The sequence below is a fragment of the Perissodus microlepis genome, chromosome 13 (genome assembly GCF_051167445.1).
Source record: "Perissodus microlepis isolate ML-2025 ecotype Zambia chromosome 13, ASM5116744v1, whole genome shotgun sequence".
In the NCBI taxonomy this organism is placed as follows: Eukaryota; Metazoa; Chordata; class Actinopteri; order Cichliformes; family Cichlidae; genus Perissodus; species Perissodus microlepis.
The window spans coordinates 17,348,019-17,368,189 of record NC_140473.1 but is presented as its reverse complement, the minus strand read 5'-3'; the positions used below and the strand labels follow the sequence as shown (position 1 = coordinate 17,368,189).

The following is a 20,171-nucleotide window of genomic DNA, read 5'->3' as shown; positions in this document are numbered from 1 at the left end:
TGTGTGAATCAGTGGATTCTAAATTATAAAAGCAGCTGGTAAATGGCATAATTGCCAAGAAGAAAAAGGTCATATGTTACAAGTTTAAATAAAAAGTAGACGACTTGTGTCGGATTAAATATACAGCGTCTTTGTTTCATGTTTTGCTGGACAATGCTGTGTTATTTTATAGTTCTCTTTTGTTTGTTTTTTTTTAAAGATTATTTGATCACATTTGAGCTCGGTTTTCTGTCAGCCATGCTTCGCTAGGTTGAAAAAAAAAATCATCTAAAAACAAAAACACTGTTTCTCAAACTTTACTTGAGTCCCAGCCAGACAGAGAGAATGAGAAAGAGCAGCCGGAGTGAGTCCAGGCCCAGCTGTCTGAAGATTTCAGTCAAGCTAACATCTTCTCCACTGTCTGTGAGTTTCAAGAGCTTTCAGACAGGCACCCAGATACTCTTATCCAATCTACGCTCTCCCAGCGCAAATGTCAAGTGCACCGTCACTTCAAACCCGCATTAGTCCTTTGGTTAGAAATCAATAACACAGCATGATATTAGTGCAAATCAATGTGCGCGCTGCAAGCCGCGGTTATTCCAAGCATGTTGAATTTCATTATTCTCTGAGCACCCATTCTATGCTGTCACCTAATTCTGCTAATAAAAGATAAGAAATATGGCTTTGCCTTCTAATAAAATGTCATTCTCTGACATTTCCTTTATGCAATTGGGCAATAAGAATAGCTAATATCACAAGCATTTTACACTTTACAAATAATTCTCTCTCTGATGTACTTTGAAAATACCACACAGCAGAAAGTATGCTTTCATTGCTTTACCGTTTGACAAACTCCTCTTGGTTTAAACTTAATTTTTTAACATTAAAACAATTGAACTTCTTGCTTTCACGGACACCACGCTGCATTTCCCCACTACATAATGATATTAGTGCAAGATCCCTGAGCTCACAACACCTAGCGCCACTTCTGAAATAGCATGTTGTCTACAGTAAATTCACCTGTTTTACCCCGGCGCTTAAAAGTTATCTCATATAGACAGTAGCAGCCACTGCACTAGCAGCCAGATCTGTGCAAAGCAGCAGGAGAAACAACAGCAGCAGCTCCAGCAGAGTGAGCCGTCATGCAGCAAACAAGACAAAATGAAGAGACGGGACAGCATTACTGATTGATGCATCCCGCTAAGGGGCCAACCTACAGTGCCTACTGTGACTGAGCAGCATGGCATTACTGGGGTGGCAGCGGTATTTCACTGGCAGACTGCGGGCCCGGTTCAGTCGACTTTCAGCCAGGGATCTGGTCGCCACGTCTCCTGGACCCGAGATACTGAAGCGCAATTGCAAGGGGTCGTCCCCGGGCCCCAGCCGCATGTGGAGCAGGCATCCTTTACGGTTATTAACGAGAGGGATGTTGACTGTGCCAGGGCTGACCAGGGGGTCCTGGCTGGGGTGCAGGGCATTAGGAAGGAATACATTTGAGGTGATGGAGGTGGAGATGCAGCCGGTGGTTTTAAGAGTTCTGTTTTGAAAAGGCGGTCTAACTTCATCCGTTACTGTCAAATAGTGGAGAACAAAGAGTGTGAGAACGCCTGCTTTAAATGCTCAGAAATGACTGAGTAATGAAGTGTTATTGTATTTCAAATTAGATTTTGTTAAATAGATATTTCAGGGTAAATTCCATAAAACAGTCATTATTTCACAGTATGTTAAAATGAATATCTGATCACTATTTAAGAAAAAATGCAACTTAAGTTTTGACTGAACCAGCTTAAAGCAAAAATATAATAATAATAATATTAATAAATAAAGGCAGGAACCGTGTAGAATTTCCTAAAAATAGTTGAAGCCTTCCTAAAGAAATGTTCACCGTATTATTTGCTTTTCATTTGTGTTAAATTCATTAGAAGCCTCTTAACTTTACTTCTCATTTGTGCTGCGCTCGGGTAGAACAAAGCAGAGGCATGGCTTGGCTAAAGCCAGTCAAAACCAATTAGATACTGTCACTTCAAGTGAGCGTGGCACACCACAATAATGTCAACAAATAGAACTAAATATTTATAATATTATAAATTCAAAACATCTAATCATTAAACATGTATTGGATTCCTTTTGGATTATGTACACAAGTGTGATTTAATTCTGCATGAAAAATGTTCAAAAACAGAGCATTTGGAATTTTCACTATTACACTAATTCGCTTGAGTATGAGAATAAATACTCGCATATGCACCAAATATGTTCAGCAAGTCGTTTCACCAAACTCACAGAAGCGCACACTCACACACAGTCCATCTGTGGCTGCAGAGTTAACCCGCATGTTTGTATGTACTGAAAGGGTCATGGCACACTGCAGGAAGACAGCAGTGGGAGATGAGTAAAATATCTGGTTGCAAAGTTGACTTGGAGAGGCGGAGCCCTTTTCCTCCCTTTGGTTGAAGGGTGGTTGGTTGGTTGTTTGGAGGAGAGAGCATGCTTGGGTGGCCCTGGGCGATAAACAGACGTTTATCCCAGCCGTCAGCTGCCTCCTTGATTTACAGGGCGCCACCGATAGCTCCTGGATTCATCTGGCCCTTGTCAAACACGTGCAGCGTTACAGAGTGTTCACCCGCCCTGGCAGGTCCACTGTGCATCCTGAACAACCCAGACGGCAACTGTCCCTTCTTGAAATGATAATCACATGACGGTACTGTCCTGCATGCAAGCCTTATCAGATCGCCGTGACCCAATGTAAACTGGATGATGAGGCGGAGGAATAACAAGTAAAAATGTTTACTTTACTATGTGAGCTAAGCTGGCTTTGCCTTTACAGTGTTTGCTGCATGAGCGAGCTTTGTTCTTCAGCTGCATTGCAACTGCATGAAAGAGCTTTTTAAAGCCATGCATTGTGGTCTTTACAGTTAAAAAAGGGAAGAAAAAAAAAACTTATTTTATGATTACTGCGCTTCCTTTTAGTTTGCTTAACAGGTGAGGCAGCCATTATTTAATAAAGGAAACCAAAAAAAAAGCCTTTATTGTCAGTATGCCTAATAATAACAAATACATTTAAAATGTAGACACAAAGTGTTAGAGGTGACAAATAACATTTCAAAAGTGAAATGTATTCTTAACCAGTAAAATAAAGGAGGGGGGGGAAAGTCATTTAATAATTATTTACCAAAGATTTACCTATATTGCAATCAGCTTTGAATCGAACGCCAGCCTCTTTATGGCTTCCACTGTTTCCTGGTGTTGTAGCGCCATCTGCTGCTACATGCAGCACAATACAAAAAGAATATTTCATGGATCTACATAGTGTTATCAAACACAAAATGATCTCAGTACTTTAGTTTACTGTCAAAATATGTTAAAATGATTTTATCATATTTAAGTTAAATATAAATAAACTGGATATTTTAAAAGAAACACTGAAAGTTTTTCAAAAGTTGGTTTCCTTTTTTTTTTTTTTTTACAGTAAAAGTACAAAAATACTTAAGCAGAGCATCGCTACTAAGAATGTTATATGACATGCTGAGGGAGCTATACTCTATACACAAAGCTATGGCAGAAGGACAGGGAAACACACTTACGTGATCTGACAAATCCGTTATACTTATATTTGGCTGGGGAGGATGCAAAGACAAGTGGCAGGTCACACACAAGGAGAGAGGGTGTAATGAAAGAGACACATTAGGAAAGACATCAACATAAGAGCCGTAGATGGAAATTAAATCAAATGTAAATCTGATGTTGTCTCACCAAAAGGTATGAGGGCACAAACCAAAAAATGAAAGTATAAATAATTAAAAATCACTGTAAAACCCTAATGGTGGCACTGATTACAGTATGATGTGATGGCACATAAAAGGCAGACAGATGAATGAAAGAATTGTCCATTCACAGAGTGAGCCATGCTTTTAGGAAAGTGTACTACACCTGTAATGAGATGTAATGACGGTCTAATGGCTGGTTTTAATACATTTGAAAAAAAAAAAAGGAAAGAACTACATTACATGTCACATCATTTCCGTGTAGATTTAGCAATTCCATTTTTTTTCCATTTTATAATAGAGTTTCGTGGGGGTTTTTTATATATAAAAATGATGGGAAGTGTGAGGCGGAACAAATAAAGCCACAATGGGAAATAAAGAAAACGAATACATACTTCAGTGCATGTATAAATCCAAAACAGACAACAGCTGCTCAAAACAGCTGCGCTAACAGAGCACTAATGCATAGATACCTGATTTTCGCATGCAGTCCAGAAGTCTTATACAAATAGAGATTTTAAAAATTAGGGTTTTTTTTCATAACTTGAGCTCAGTGCACGATCTTTGGGGTTGTACTTTTAAAGGGTTCGCAAAGGTCTCCACTTTTGCCAGTGCAGTTAATTCTCTGGTAATTACAGTTTTTGACCTTGACCAAGAAGATATTAAAGACCGGTACCACTAGAACTACTAATGTAGTAAGCACTTGAACTCAGAGCTGCTGACACTCCCCACTCTCTCCCAGAGTATCTTCCAGCAGTAAAGGTCACAGTGAGGGCCCAGGGCTGGCCTATGACACAGATCCTCAAAAAGAGACCCACAATGGCCCTGGCATCTGTCTCTAGCAATCTGCCCGCACCGCAAAGGCGGCAGACTAACTGGCTAGCATCTGGGGCATTGCGAGGCGGCGTAGGACAGGGTGGGTGGGGGAGGGTGGTCGAGGGGGTGGGGGTCTGCCTGGTGGACAGGAGCTGTCAGGGCAAGTTTGGTGATGAACCAGCAGGGCTGGGAAAATGCAAACATAATTTCTGTGTCAGGATGGATAAGGTCCCCAGCAATGAGATGCAGATTCACACACATGCATAGACACCGAGATACAAGTGCATGTTGTTGCGCACACAAGATGTGCACATGCGCACATATACACAGCCCAGAAGGTTGTGGACAAGCCGAAACCATCTCCCTAACCCCAGGCCCACAACCCTTGTCCAGACCTTAGCAAACCAAGTTGAAACCTCTTAACTGACTAAAAATTTTCTAAAATAGTGAAGGTCAAGTCACAAAAAAGACTTGTGTTTCATTTACAGACAAAAAAAAACTGATGATGTAGCCAAAGAATTTAGAATAAAGTAATATGTTAACTGCTTATAATAAAAAAGAACAATGGAGAACTACATTTCTCTAACCACTTCATCTGCATACATATCATTACTCATTTAATGAGTTTGTGTTAAAAGTTGCCATAATAAATATTGTATTAGTCATTAAAGCAGTTTACAGTTGTATACTTCTGCCATCCTAACTTGCTGATAGCTGTCTGTGCTACACACAGACACATGTGGCCCTAATTTGGCACGTGTAGGAACACAGCAGCTTAAACGAAGCAGTGCTATCCAAGAGATCAATAATCAAAGTGCAAGAAAAAAATTAGTTCAGAAGCGTATGAAGTCATCGTGGATAAAGATGTCTTATCCTCTCAGCCTGGTGGGGGGAAAAAGAGGAAATAGGGAAAGGAAATCCAACAATCCCTGACTGACAAAGCCCAATGCGCTCCTTCACTAAACTCACTTTGTTCAGATGAAGTCAGGGTTAAAAAGAGAAAGAAATCTAAGACAGAGGAGGCTTTCCTGAAATCCTACAGGGGGTTGAGGGAGAAGTGAGATCAGTAACCATGTAATGGCCAGTAATTGGTACCGAGGGATATCAGCGCAGGCCCAACTACAAGAGGCCAAGCCAAACTCATCATGGCATGTTTGACACTAATCTAGGCTGAGTCGGCAGACGGTGGGAGAATGTTGAGAAGGAAATCAGATCTGTATGTCTGAACCCAAGGCTTTGATAGCTGGGCCTACTGCTGCCATGTCTAATTGACAAACAATTTAGTATTTCCCATCCACTCAAAAGGAAAACAGATTTAAGGCGATCTTCTAGGAGCCTCGGGCCTCTTACCTTTCCTTTATCAAGCCAGAAGCACTTTTTATAGTTTCCTTTTTGATTTTAATTTCTCCTTCTCTTTGCTGTTCCTTTATCTATTTTCTTGTACTCTTCCCAGCTACATAAAGCATTCCTTTTCTCTCATTTGATTTTTTCCTCCTTCCTATTTCACTGCCACGTTCCTACCATGTAAATGTGACAAACTATTAATGGCTGCAGGACAGATGAAGTACAGGAAATACAAGTCTGAACAATACAATAAATGTGGGGGGGGGAAATGCATGTATGTTTTCTTAACCATTGCATAAGTAAAATTTGATTTCAGTTCCATTATTATTTGTGCCCTGCTCATCATTTTTAAGACCTGGCAAGACGATAGAGGCTTAAACGGTATTTCATTTATGATTCATTTAAAATCCACATGAAAGCAAAACCAAAATCTTAGTATAGTTTCTCATCAAGGTTAAAAGAAAATGCAGAAAAAAGCAAAACCTACGTCAACTGAAAAGTGTACAAACTTAAAAAAGGGTTAACTCAGAGGTTTGAAAGAGTCTTCAAAGTAAATGTACAAAATGCACAATTAACAAATGTTATCATTAAAATACAGAATAAAATCTTTCATTTTTGTATATTCAGACATCTTACCTGAAACAGTTAAAAAGAGACATAAAACACCACGCTCCAACAGTGACATTATCACACGACTGCATGACTGGTGCCGCATGCGGGAGCCACATGTCTAACATCTACAGTACTTACAGCGCCACCACTGAGCCACGTCACCACTTATCAACCACACATACTATAAATAAAAAAAAAATCTAACCAGATATAGAGAAAGAGAGAGATAGATACAGAAAAAAAATAAGATCAATATAGAAAAAAAAAAAAGCAAAACAACACAGAAACACATAGACCACGGGTACGCAAACAATGGGGTCACAATAAACAAATTACACCTCACGCACGCACGCACACACGTACGGTATGGTACACGGTACGATACACAGAGCACACACCACAGCCACGTAACAGCATGTGTTGGGCGGTGTAACTTACAGGCACGTAAAGTGGTTGCGCAATCATGAACAGAGACAGAGGAAAGTGGGTAGGCCCTCTGAAGGGTGTCCATGTTACTATGTACACTGCCTGACATGCAAGAGCAGTCTTGCTCTGAACGGCCGCAATCAAAACAACATGCCAGTTTCATTCGTTTGTAGACGGACATCTTGGCTACAGTCATGTTTTGGGATGAGAGGAGAGGAAAAGCAGCAGGTTAATGGCAAAAGGAGAAATATACATCTAGGGGAAGTCGGAAGGTAACTTCATCAGAAAGTGCGAGCCTTAGTCACCTGCTCCCACAGGCTTGAGCCCCAAGTTATATTAACAAACTCCAAGAGTCACATTTACCTTAACAAGTCGGCCGGCACATTTCATTTTGCCATTTTAAAAGTGTCTCTAAATTGGACACATTATCTATTATTATAATATTATCAATTAAAAATACAACAGTCATAATGCTGGTGATTCTCTTAGGAGTTCAAGCTGTGCGCTAAGGCTGTAACAAGTCAAAAAGGCAAAATTATAACAGTGGGAAAGAGAGGTGGGGAGAAAGGGAAGAGGGTAGGGAGGCATTCGGGGAAGAGAGGCATGAGCAATGTCTTCAGCAGCAAACCTCATACAATGTTTCATACATTTGTACATCCTCTATCCATTTGGCTAAAGGAGTGGATCACGTACCTGTATCCCATCATGCAGCTGTAGCGGTTCTGTCCAAGGCATCACACTAGTCTACTGGCTAGACTGGCTAAATCATGCTATATTCAAAACCTGCAATTTCACTGCTCCACTCCCCAAAGGGACTTCACTCTGATGTGCATGTGCTTAAATGGTGTTTGTGAAAAGCATATGTTATTACACGCTAAAGTGTTAGTTACACAGTTGTTGCTTTGATGTAATTTGAAGTCATGTTTGAAGATACAAATGGGAAGTATAATTCAGAAGAAAATGAAGAATTAACCATTAATTTGATCCTCTACTTAATATCCCCAAATTATCAATTGTTTGCAGGACATACTTACACATTTAAACACAGTGTGTGCCTGATTTTAAACACTAGTTTGTACCTGGGAAATTCTGAATTTCCGTTTAAAAAAATGTATCTAATGTTCTCCGTATACCATAAATTTATAACCATTCACGGGCCATTATAATACATATAATTTTGTCTTTCAACCAACCAGCAAAACTGGTTCCCAACTAGCATTTCCAACATAAAATATAAAAGCATTTGAGCATTTACATACACCTACGTTTTTGTTTTTTTCAAGCTTGCTGTTGTGTGCATCAATTCAGCACATACAGCCCAGTGAATCTTTCAAATGGTTCCAGTCCACTTATGTTTCTTTTCAATTATCGCCCAAGTAGAAAACAGGCAAGATGACGATCTGGTGCGCTAATTAAGTAAAAAAGGATGTAAAAGTAGTATTATGCCAGACAAAAGTTTTAGCTACAAAAGTCAGCCTACAACCAAGTGTATGTGTGAGTGGTGTGTGAAGCCCTTGAACCCTGAGGGAAGCGGGAGTGAAAGTCCCCAGAGTAGCATCTCTAGATTGCTGTGACTCTGGACAGAAACAGTCCCTGGTCCCCATTCTCTCATTGCCAAGGTGTAAACAGACAGCAGACTAATACTGTCTGGCACCTTTACAAAGATGCTTTCAGCATCTTTGACTCTGACTCACATTGGAAAATAAGACCTTGAATGAAGTAATATGTTTTCAGCTCCTGGCCAAGGAAAGAATGGGAAACACAGATCATATCCCAAAAGATGAATGCATCAGGGACTGCTGTATCCTGTGACATGCATATGTGCCTTACTGACATGTGGAAAGCATGCAGGAAATGTAGCTTAAGTCCTGGCAACAAGGAGAAGTACACAGATAACTGTTCACAGTAACAGTTTTGTGAACATGGCGGACAAGTGCAGTGAGGCCGTCAGGTCATGCTGAAGTTTCTTTGCTTCGGTGTTTTTGTTTGGGCGCTTGGAACATATTATGTGGGCTCACTGGCAACTTTATTAGGTACACATGTGAAATCTAACATAACCTAATACAACAGCTCTGCTGTAAACTCTGCTTTTACGAGGCTTCTTTATTTTTTAAGTAAACGTGAGTTGTCACGTTCTGGCCTGTAAACATGTTCAGTCTTTAACCCTCTTTGCATGTAATCAAGTGGACAAATGGAGTAAGATGAAGAATTGAAATAAAAGTAGACTCTATGGCAGAGCTGTTGTATTGGTCTGCATTTAGCGTCACAGGTGTACCTAATAACAGCAACCCATGAGTGTGTATGCCACAATGTAGACTTCTGATAAATGGAAGGGGAGCAATGGAAGACACAAGACACATACACGCACACGCACACACACAAAGACAATGTATTTTACTTCTGACTTCACAAATACCTAGATTCTGGTTTAAGATGACAAGGTGTCCATTTCAGGTCATTCCTAACTGAAGATTCAACATAGCAGCGACCCTGATCAACTGTCTGTGTGGGCTTGATTGGCTACTACCGCCTACAAACCACTAATATTCTGTAAACAGAAGCTATCAGGGTGCTATGTTGAATATGAAGGATGTCCCACAGAAAGCAACATTCTGATATCCACCTAAAGCCTCCTTATTCAGCAACAGTGCAAGGAAAAAGATTACTGTTGGCTCAAGAGGTGAACCTTTGAGCAATAACTAACAGAGAGTGCAGTATCCTGTCAGAGTGGGGCACATAAAAGTGGACAAAACAAATACCTTTTTTTCTTGAAAAAGCCAACTTTGTACACAAGTGCACACCCCTCACCATACCCTGCTTTATATTGTAACATATAGATATAAAAGCAATGTGAAATAACATGTTAAGGATGATAAATCTGTAAAGCCGTACAAACTGATTTATTATCCTAAAACAAAAAGGCACCCATCTGATCCTTGCAATTTTGCTGAACAGGTCTCAGGGGATTAGAGTTTCCTCTACAGACATCACCATTTAACTATGGATATCTATTACCGCACAAGACTCTGGCATGGCACTACCATCTAGTGGGAACTGAAAATTATGACAATGCCGCGTATTAATCCTAGACTTGTCTCCCAGTAAAGCGAGTTAAACACAATGGCCCAACGACAGTCTGTGTTTGAAAGGCACAAGACTCATGCAGTTCTGAAAAGAACCAGTGATCTCTGAAACATCAGCCCAGGCTGGGCCAGGGCCCGGAGTTTATAAAGGGGCTGAGATCACAGCAAAGGGGGGTAAAAGGGGAGACCAGATTGTTTTGATTGTGTTTTGGCAACGTAGCTTGACAGGATTTGAAGAACATCACAGAAGGACGTTTTCTGCTCTCTGCCACACAAAACTACCTTTGACAGAAAGCAGATCATTTTAAATAGCAGTAGATCTTTCCCCCGTGTGTTAGTTCCTCTAAATCTGTTTTTAATGTACGAAATCTCAGATTTTTATTCTTCTGTTCTTTCTCTGAGCAAATACACTATAAAGAGGTTAATCACATGTAATGACACAAGACTCGCAGCAGATTGGCTTTTAAATGCCAAATACGTGTTTGGTTTGATGATCAAAGAGTGAGCAAAAACTGCACACCTCATCGGCCGCATCCAATCGTGTAGCGCTTTATTTAATTGTCATCTCCAACAAATCAGATCATCAGCCGGCTGAGCCACTGAGGAGCAGAGGCCTGATGCTGGTGCGAGTTCAATATCTGCTGTTTTGGATTCAGTTTGTTCTGAGCACGGTGTAGAAATGGGAGGCGAGGAGAGGGATGCAGAAGCTACACTGGTAACATGCAACATAGATACAATATACTATTTGCTGAAAAGGAAGAGAAATAAAAAAATAAAAAAAAACACTTGCACTGCACTCTGGGTAATTAGACACCCATTTTCATTTTACTCACAATAAATCACTACCAGTGAGTAGTTAAAATAAAGTGGTGTTTTCCAATGGCAGCAGGGAAGGAAATACATCAAAAGTGTGTCACTGGTCATAAAGAAACATGGGAAAAAAAACAACAGAAGAGAACAAAACATGACAGAACAGAACATACAGTTGGACAGAATCCCATTACAGTAATGGAACTGTCATCTTTTTAATGCAACTCTCTTGTCAGCAACAAATGTAATAAGATAAAACATAACGCCATCAGCTGAGTCTCAGACATGAAGATAGTAGGAAAGCAAACAGAGGTAAATAGTTGTGGTAAATAAAACTAGAGTGTGAAAAGCCTGTTGATTCTATTGCGTTGACAGAGCAGAAAGCGTCTGAATAATTGAAATGGCACAGACAAAAGGAGGAACTGGAGGGTACCTATTTTAAAACCAGGCTATGTCTGTAACGGACTGCTCACCGTAACAGCCTGTGACCTTTTATGGAAACATAGAATATTAACCTGAATTATTTATCCATCAGCTAACACATTCTGACAAGTATCTTCTGCACATAGGTCAGGATGTATTTGCGTGCTTTTCCTGCCTTAATGGTAATGTTGTATCTGCATAAAACACTCTTTGATTTGATGTGGGTGTTTGCATAGCTAAATTAGAAAATTAACAGCTAGCAACCCTATCCATAACATTTGTGACCTTAAAAAAATTGAGAAGAATGAAACAACCTTAAAATATTTCACTGAGAGTATTCATATGTAAGTAAGAGGACATGTTTCCTAATTCCTCCACCAAGCTGAGGCTGAGGCACAGCATGTGATCAGTACTCAGAAACTACCAGGCTGAATTTCATTAAACTAGGTGAAGCAGGTAAAGCACTGGCAGAACCTGAACCCATCCTTTATAATTGCAACACAGGGCACTTGGTGGATCTGCTCTACTTTCTAATATTTCAAATACGATACAGAAACAAGCCTGGTTTAGACTCTTACGCTTTCTACTTACATGTTAACACTTTGCATTTCATTCACTGCAATACAGTCTCAGTTTGTGCAAATAAAGTGGTGATTCAGTGGTTAAAGCAAGATGAATAGACATTTAAAGATGGCAACAGCTACATTTTGACAAAGAAACAAAAGTGCTTTGACTTATGATTATACTATAATGGGGGTTATGGAAGCTCAAATGGGACCAATATCAAACACTTTCCTAAGAGTATAATGGCAATATAATGTTTAAAACACAGATTCAGAGTACAAGAAGAACAACAACACAATGAAAGGCATAATAACCATGTGCACACCTATGAATAAAGAGAAAGACGAGACCCATAGGTTGGTTTTTGGAGTGAGAAGGAAGGGAAGGAAGGGTGCCAGTGGGGCAAAATAAAGGCACAGCTACTCACGTCGCTTGCAGCCGCACTTCTTGATCCGTTTGGGGTCTGTGATGTCATCATGACAAGCTTTGCAGTAGAAAAATGCTCTAAAAGTGACACAGTAAACATGTTTAGCGCTCCTATTCATTTGTCAACTGACACGGTTAGTGACCCCGCCGTTTGGCAGGATGGCCCAATTACCTTTTTACTTCTTTGGCATCACTAGCGATAAAAAATCCCAGTGTTCCCTCCTGCAGCTTGACATGGTTGCCCGGGTTGATGAGAATGCTGGGTAATCAAAGACATACAGACAAATAATGCTCATTAACATCTGGACATACACAAAATTCATGCACACAACATGCTAATCAAGAGGAATGGTACACACACTTGTTGAAGCCCTAAAATTGGATCTGGACTTTGCCGGGCTTCCTTTTTTGCATCATTTTAAACACATTATCCTTCCCTTTGTTACGTGTGTCTTGTAAGTTACCACAAACACACTTGCTCCTTCTGATTTGAGGCAATTTGCTGATGTGATACTCACACGGATGGACAAAAATGTACAACAGTAATGATCGCACATTGAATTTTAATTCTTTTCTCTACAAAGTGGCATTGGATTGCCCCGGGGGTGGAAGAGAGTGACAGAGAGATACAAGTAGAGGGACGAGGGCAGAAAGAATTAAAATTATGGCCATGGAGTGGTTTTAGTCTCAGCACTCAAATGCAGTCATCTAGTCAGAACAGATGTTATGATGTCCACTGAGACACGGCTGTCGTACAGAGAATGTCCAGTAGGTGTATCTCAGTTAGTACTTGACAGTGGAATGCAAGGGAATGAACAGCTCTTTCTGTTTATTATACTGAGCTAATTCTTACAGTTGAGTCTGCTCTAGACTCTGCTAGGGGAAAATAAGACTGGTCCAAATGTGTTGCTCCATTACAAATACTTGTAATGCATGTCTAGTTAAGTACAAACTGCTTTAATCATTTTCATTATATTTTGATTTAAAAGAAATGTGTTACTGTAATAAATAATAATTACTCGCTTCTTTTGTGATAAAGTGGGATTTGGTTTAATACTCAAGGGTACTTTAAGTGATTGGCTGTATCATTCCCCATTAATTAGACTAAGACAAAAAGTAGACGCCACACACAAATATGCACACACGCACACGCACACACACCCCGGTCATTAATGGTTACCTGTGGGCAACAATCATCAATGAAGTGAGTGTGAAGTAAGATATCAAAACACTGTACCCACAAACCTTTAAGGGTCACTCTTTCAAAATACAAGCCCAGACGAAAGATGATCCTGATTTTTTGTCTCATTCGCTGCTCTGTTTACATTTTAAGCTTTTGTAAATTTGCAACATTGATAAATGAGAAAAGCTCGACTGATTGTGTGTTACCAACTTGATTCACACTTACGCGTGTAATAACTATTCACGGCATTTTAGTCATTCATTTTGAAAGAGTATGTGAGGTCTAGATTCGGGGGAGAAGGGAACAAGTATATTATCGCACAACATCTTTCCTCTGAGCTCTGGAAAAAGGTTACATTAGGGAGGAAATTAAAAAAAACTATTAAGGGAGCAATTGAATCCATATACATATTGGGATGTGATCAAATTGCACCAGTCATGCAGATCAGAATTTTCTTTCCATACTGCAAGAAGTAAAATAGCACCTAACATACGCTCAGATTGAATGGCCCCCAGAGAAGTTAACAGGCATTACACCTGGCATGCTTTTTTAGTCAAAAATAAAAGAAAGAAACCAATCAAATCAAGACAGTTCCACAAACATTGCTGCCCAAATCTGAGATTTTACAGGTGTAACTATCCAAGACATTTTTCTTGAGTCGTGTGCAAACTGGTGAATAAAAGCCAAGAAGATGCATCAAAACCTCATATTGTGAGCAACAAGGCAAGCATCAAACACTTTATGTGATAGTGTCGTAGCATGCAGTTACCAAACAGTATGAAGAGGACAATAATAAAACAGAAAGGCATAGCCACTGCAGTACAGGTATAGGGACAGGTACGTAGATGCAGACGGTTGCAGTAACTTCTGTGCAGTTGGATTGTTTCTCAAACACCAAACTGACAGGAAGTGACCTCACTTAAGAACATCTACTCGAGAGACGCACGAGCATGACTGTACACGGTGGCTGAGACGCACAAAACTCCGCACTCGCACGCACACACACACACTCAAAACACAAACTCTCCCTTCCGAGGTGATAGCACATACGCAGACGCGCATACATGCACAGATGGATACACATTTGGGAATGAGGACATGAGAGGGTGATGGAATGCAAGAGTGAAATGTGGGCCACATAAATAAAACTTCAGTTTGGATAAACCCAATGCTATCCAAAAATCAACAGCTCCATGCCTTTTCTAGTGTCTTAAAAAAAATCATGAAAAAACAAAGATTGGTGAGGTGCTGCTGGTATAATAAAACCATGAAAAAAAACAACAAAAAAAAAAAACCATGCTGCTATATCAATCACCGCCTACAGCAGTGGCATGTAATCAGTCATTTTATTTAAAGATTATATCCAAAGTTGTAGGATATCAGTGCCTATCAACACCATATCTGATGTCTGAGATATGCATACAGAAACTCCTCACTGTACTGTTCCGGTGAAGACTTTTAAACACCGATGAGTGGAAAACGTGGCTCATCAAAGCTAAGAAACAGTAGGGTAACGACTGAGCGACACTGAAAAAGAACTGAAAGTGTGAGAGAAAGAAACTAAAGGAGCAAAGGAGTTTGCTTGAGGACAAAAATGAAAAGATCAAATAAGAGGTAGATATGGAGAGGGTGAGTGTTTGGCCTTGGTACAGCGACAACAGCAAAGACAAAAAGAAAAAAGAAAAGAAAACAGCACTTCTACAAACATGTCCAATTTATCTATCCTCTCTCTGCCTGCAAAGAAGTTAGTGCATTAAGCACAAGGGACACCATAAAAAAGGAGTTAGAAAAAGAGGCCTGTGAGATAGTGTTTGGAAAAATATCCTTGGGGAAACTCCCAAAGTCAGAAGCTTTAAAGTGGTGACGATTGGGTGGAACTTTGGAAGTAAGATAAGGTAGAGGGCATACCGCTTTCGGCTTCTGCAAACAACAAGAAAAAATCTCAAATCAAACAGTTATCATGAATATAAAAGAAGAGGAGAATATAACTGTTGCTAATGCTTCTCTGCCCATTTACAAGCTATGCTTTCATTATATGGCAGCGTGTGATGCAACTTTGTCTTTTGTCCAATGCTGAGGGCCTTGCAACTCAAAGTCATAAAAATGAAGAAAAAACAGTGTTTGAAGTTATTCATCTTTTACAAAAAGTACATAAAGGGCAGAGAATATGTTTTATAAAAGGTTTGAAAGTATAAATAAAATATTCTAGGGTGTCACTATAAAATGTACAAAAAGAAAAAAACGTAAAAGAAAAAGCTCAACTACCTTGAAAGTGATTGGACCACGGACACAATTTAGCCCACTGGGTTATATAAAGTATATTCAATTAGTATCAACTAGAATTTACATCATCTTTAATTAATATTAAATCAACCATGCAACCTCGTTAGTACACAAACATTTGACACAGGTGAATGGGGAAGGGTGAGTGGGATTTGGCAAATTGAGACTACTGAAAAAATGCATTTTGTGTCGTTATTGGTGATAAAACCAGCACTCATGTAGAGTTAGTGATAATCATAAAGACAGAGCAGGAGCACAGTAAAAAGTGCAGGAGACACATTACGTGAAATTTAAACGTCAAGCAAATTTGTTATTTAGGTGTGAAGTTTGTCTCTGAAAAAGGACCGTGAACATGAAGTTAATCCAGTGCAGTACCTAGTACTTCTCTGAAACCAATCACAGTTTAACCACATTTCAGGTTTTTTTTGTCCTGCATACCTGCAAGGTTTACGTAAAAGCTTGTGACCCGAATCCTTGGCCAATATCAATCCCATTTATTTGCTTGTCAAAGAGGATAATAGCTCAGAAAAAAATAAATACTGAATTATTTATTATAGGAAGTACCTCATGGTGACACAATAATGCTCAAGTGTTCACCAAATTGATCTGAAAAGTGATGTGAATATCAACTGCATAGATAACAAGCTGCAAAGAGGACTTGAGAGGAAAAGAAAAATTGAGATATCTTATTAGAAGATCTACTTTTAGCAAAGTACAGTGCAGTTCACTGTTATCACAGCTGTATCAGATGCTCCGGAAAGATCCGCTATACCAACCTGCTCTCTCTCTGCTCAGACTTGAATTCAATGGCAATAAGCAACAGCTTCAGTTTCACGTAACACAGCCTGTAAAACAAGTGCACTCATTAGAGAAGAGCAGGGTATAAGCAGATGACTGATGTGTTCAAAAACCATTAAAATCCACAGCCTTACATCCCAACACTCCTCTTTTTTGTCATTCTTACTTTGCATTATATATTTTTTAAGCTACCTACCATTGAGAGTGGTCTTGTTGATCAAAGAGTGATACTTACTCGCAGACCATGGGGAAGGAGAGGCCTACAAAGGCACTGGACAAATACTCTGTGTACATCTCATTAGCCACTCCTTCAAGGTAATACTTCTGCCATGTGTCCTCCTCGATCTGATAAAAAGAAAAATGAAACCGGGAAATGTCACATGTGTTGGTTAAGAAAAAAAGTAAGAAAAAAGAACAGTTTTCCTTCCAAAAGCAGCCTAATCTGGTCAGCAGATGTCCCACTGCACAACATCAGCCTGGTCATTATAAGCTGATCTATCATCTTTATGACATGAGAACAGTTTTTTGATAGAAGCAAGAACCTCTTCAATTCTAAGCCGCAGAGAACACTGAACAGATTCCACATGACATGTCACACAATAAAATATGATGTGCCAGAATGACTGAAAACACACTAATGGAAGCCCGTCTCTGGACAGAGATGTCAATTTTTTTAGGGAATGCACTGTTTGACAGACCTAGTCCATGTGTCAGCAGAGAACCTTCTTATTTAGACTATAATCCCTTAATAAATCACCTCATGTGCAAAAAATGCAATGTGAGAAATCATTCGTCAATAGTCCACTCTGTTACCTCAATAAAGGACCTCATGGAGAAGAGGTTGGCTAGCATTGTCGACAGGCCCTGGGCCAGACAACTCTGCGCAATGAAGCCTGCCTTCAGCTCTGCCAAGCAGATAGCATCATCACCCTCCTTCCAGTTCCAGCTTGGAATATTCAGTAGATGGGCCTTCATCACATGAAAGTTAGAGAGGTCAGAAACACAGAAAACTGTATATATGAGTCACATTTCTTTTGGAACAGATAACATTAATACAACCCTCATATCTGCTTGAACTGGGAACTGGGTTAGCATAAAAACTGGAAACTGGGGTAAGCTAGCTTGGCTTTATGCAGTGGTATTGAAATCCAACATTCAGGATAACAAAAGTCCACTAATTAACATGATCTACCTCAATTAGTTCAAAGCTGAAATGCAAACATGTGAATGCAAATTAAATTAAACAGTTACAATAAACCGCCAGTTAGCTTAGCATACAATAAAATAAATAAACGCTAACTAGCTTATCCTAAAAATGTAGAGCTGTTCCTTTCCTAAAGTCAGCTAACTACTAGAAAAGTTAGCATCCTGGGTAAATCCCTTACAATGTACAAGTCTCAGTTTGTGTACCAGTTTCCATACATAAAGGGCATCATACACAGGAATTAAAAAAAATATATAGGCCTACATATTTGCATATCTCCTTGCCATGTCATATGACAGATGCAGTGATTCAGACACACAATTATTAAATATAAAAGACACATTTTCAAAAGCTCATATTTTCTCCTGTAATACTATTTACCATGCTAAGTGCTGCTCTATTAATTCTTCATTTAAAAAAAGTGAGGTCCATTCTTCAGGAGCATGCACAGCATGTAAGCAGCTGAGCCAGTGGATCCTTTAAAAAGTCACTTATATGTCAAAGTTACCATGAATCCTTAAAAGCACCACATAGCTCTCAAGCTGACAGGATTGCCATTTTACTGCAGCCATAATCTTTCTGTGAGGGAAGGTTGGAGAGTGGCCAAGGTGAAGTGAAGCAAACATACACTACACAATGCAGGGCACCGAGACGTCTCACCTTATTGTGATACTGCAGCATCTGTGTGATTATTCTGATCTTGGGGTGATAGTTCTTGATGGAAATGACCCTTTGAAAAACAGGCAGATAAAGTGAGCAAGGAAACATAACACCTCCGCAAGCCAGTTGTTACTGATTGTCCAGAGGAGAGAATACCTCATGATGTTGGAGGCATCTTCAGCATCAGGATCTGCACAATACTTGTTGGCTAGGATTAAGCAGGCATCTGCTGACTCGATCTATGTGTAAAGTACCAAAGAAACAAATATGACAACATTAAAGAGCACGTCTGTATTTAATAAAAAAAATATCCAATATACCAGATGGTTTAAATCTGCTCAACAACAACAACAAAAAAAAAAGTATTTTATTTCTTTCTTCTGTCCTGATATATTTTGGTTAAAAAATTGAAATGGATATCATTAGATTATCATTCTTCTGCATTTTTCCTTTACTCTCTTTGTCAGCTGAATTTATACAGTAATAAGTTTACAGCCTGCTAATCAGTGACGCACACAACTGTAGCTAATCTGTGAAAAATGTTTCTACTCTTAAGTTCAACAACAGCTGTCAAAAATGTTAAGGATTTTCATCGCTCCAGGAGTCTCGCCACCAGCCGGTACCTTCACTCGGGCCAGATCATGAGGGTTGAGAACCGATCCCTGGTAGAACTCTACTTGGGTAAAATGGCGTTTGAACAAGGCTTCCAGCTCAAGATTAGGGGAAATACTAAAAAAAAGAAGATGGGTTAGCACATAAATATAGCTCCTATGCAATAGTTCGTTTGTTGCTAAGCTACAAAGGGTGAGAAAGACAAAATTAACTTACTTATGGAGAAAAACAATTTCTACATTGACATCATCCCTGTCCTTGTGTAGGAAGTCTTTGAGGAAGTTGGAGACACTTTCGAGGGTAATATGACCACAGACCACAATGTGCCTGAAAGGGGGAGGGGGGTGAAGAAATCATCTTGAGTGGGCAACATAAATCACTGCAGACACTGGCATGTCTCCCAGAGATAATCAGTCAAACCAAAGCACTCTAACATCTAACTCAAATAAAGACTGAAAAAAATATATATATACACATGTCAAGAAATGTCTTTTCAAAGCAAACAACTAACCGAATTATCATTTTTGCCATAAAAGTGAATATTTTTTTCTCGATGCAATGAAAGTGGTTAAATTCTGCACGACAAGTACAATCAAACACTCAACTCGCGACCACTTGGAAAAAAAAAAATCTAAGATATAATCACACAGCCCACAGTGGTTGGACTGTCATCCGTTCTCAATAAAAAAAAATTGTCCCTTCAGCCAAACCGCCCCTTTGTGAGCTGAATAGATGTTGACAAAGACATGTACATCAATATGCTTGTGCTTTTACACAGAGCATTACTAAAACTCTCAAAATGATTTGGAGGCCTGTGGTTGACAAGAATTGTAAACAGGGCCTCGGAGTTTTTGACAGGTCTCTGGCAAGATTCGGTAGTGCATTACAGCAGAGGGATCTGTCAGAAGCTGTACGGGGCTGATTACAGCCGTAAGGGAGTGAGAAGGGTTTGGAACGGTTTGAGGTTTGAGGTTGTGTCCCTGTTTATCTTCTGATGACAATATAAAGCGATCAAGTTCAGGTCAGCTTCACATTTATGCCAGTTTTAAGGACACTCGGGGCAGTTTGGATGGACATTGTCCCAGCAAATAAACTTGTGGTGCTTCTGTAACTCGAATATTTTAACATCCTAAATCTAAGAATTCTAATATTGGTGTTAATAAAAAAACATTGCCTTTATTTTA

At 39.5% G+C, this 20,171-nt stretch overlaps 1 protein-coding gene across 28 annotated transcripts in view; it reads right to left on the bottom strand.

The window, feature by feature from the left end:
- Positions 1 to 20,171, bottom strand: part of kcnma1a (potassium large conductance calcium-activated channel, subfamily M, alpha member 1a) — a 150,609-nt gene that overhangs the window by 29,055 nt on the left and 101,383 nt on the right. For 5 of the 28 annotated variants that reach the window (XM_084947877.1, XM_084947870.1, XM_084947874.1 and 2 more), the window contains exons 10-19: positions 19,204 to 19,314; positions 18,999 to 19,104; positions 18,532 to 18,614; positions 18,376 to 18,445; positions 17,325 to 17,480; positions 16,747 to 16,856; positions 16,490 to 16,558; positions 15,339 to 15,350; positions 12,420 to 12,506; positions 12,249 to 12,325 (exon numbers count right to left, since the gene is read on the bottom strand). In XM_084947877.1, the coding sequence (XP_084804003.1) occupies positions 12,249 to 12,325; positions 12,420 to 12,506; positions 15,339 to 15,350; positions 16,490 to 16,558; positions 16,747 to 16,856; positions 17,325 to 17,480; positions 18,376 to 18,445; positions 18,532 to 18,614; positions 18,999 to 19,104; positions 19,204 to 19,314 (881 nt within the window). Of the gene's footprint in view, positions 1 to 1,196; positions 1,551 to 3,162; positions 3,244 to 3,563; positions 3,597 to 3,909; positions 3,940 to 6,953; positions 7,128 to 10,857; positions 10,867 to 12,248; positions 12,326 to 12,419; positions 12,507 to 15,338; positions 15,351 to 16,489; positions 16,559 to 16,746; positions 16,857 to 17,324; positions 17,481 to 18,375; positions 18,446 to 18,531; positions 18,615 to 18,998; positions 19,105 to 19,203; positions 19,315 to 20,171 lie in introns of all 28 variants that reach the window. The other 23 variants (XM_084947872.1, XM_084947859.1, XM_084947858.1 and 20 more) reach the window with 15 other exon arrangements.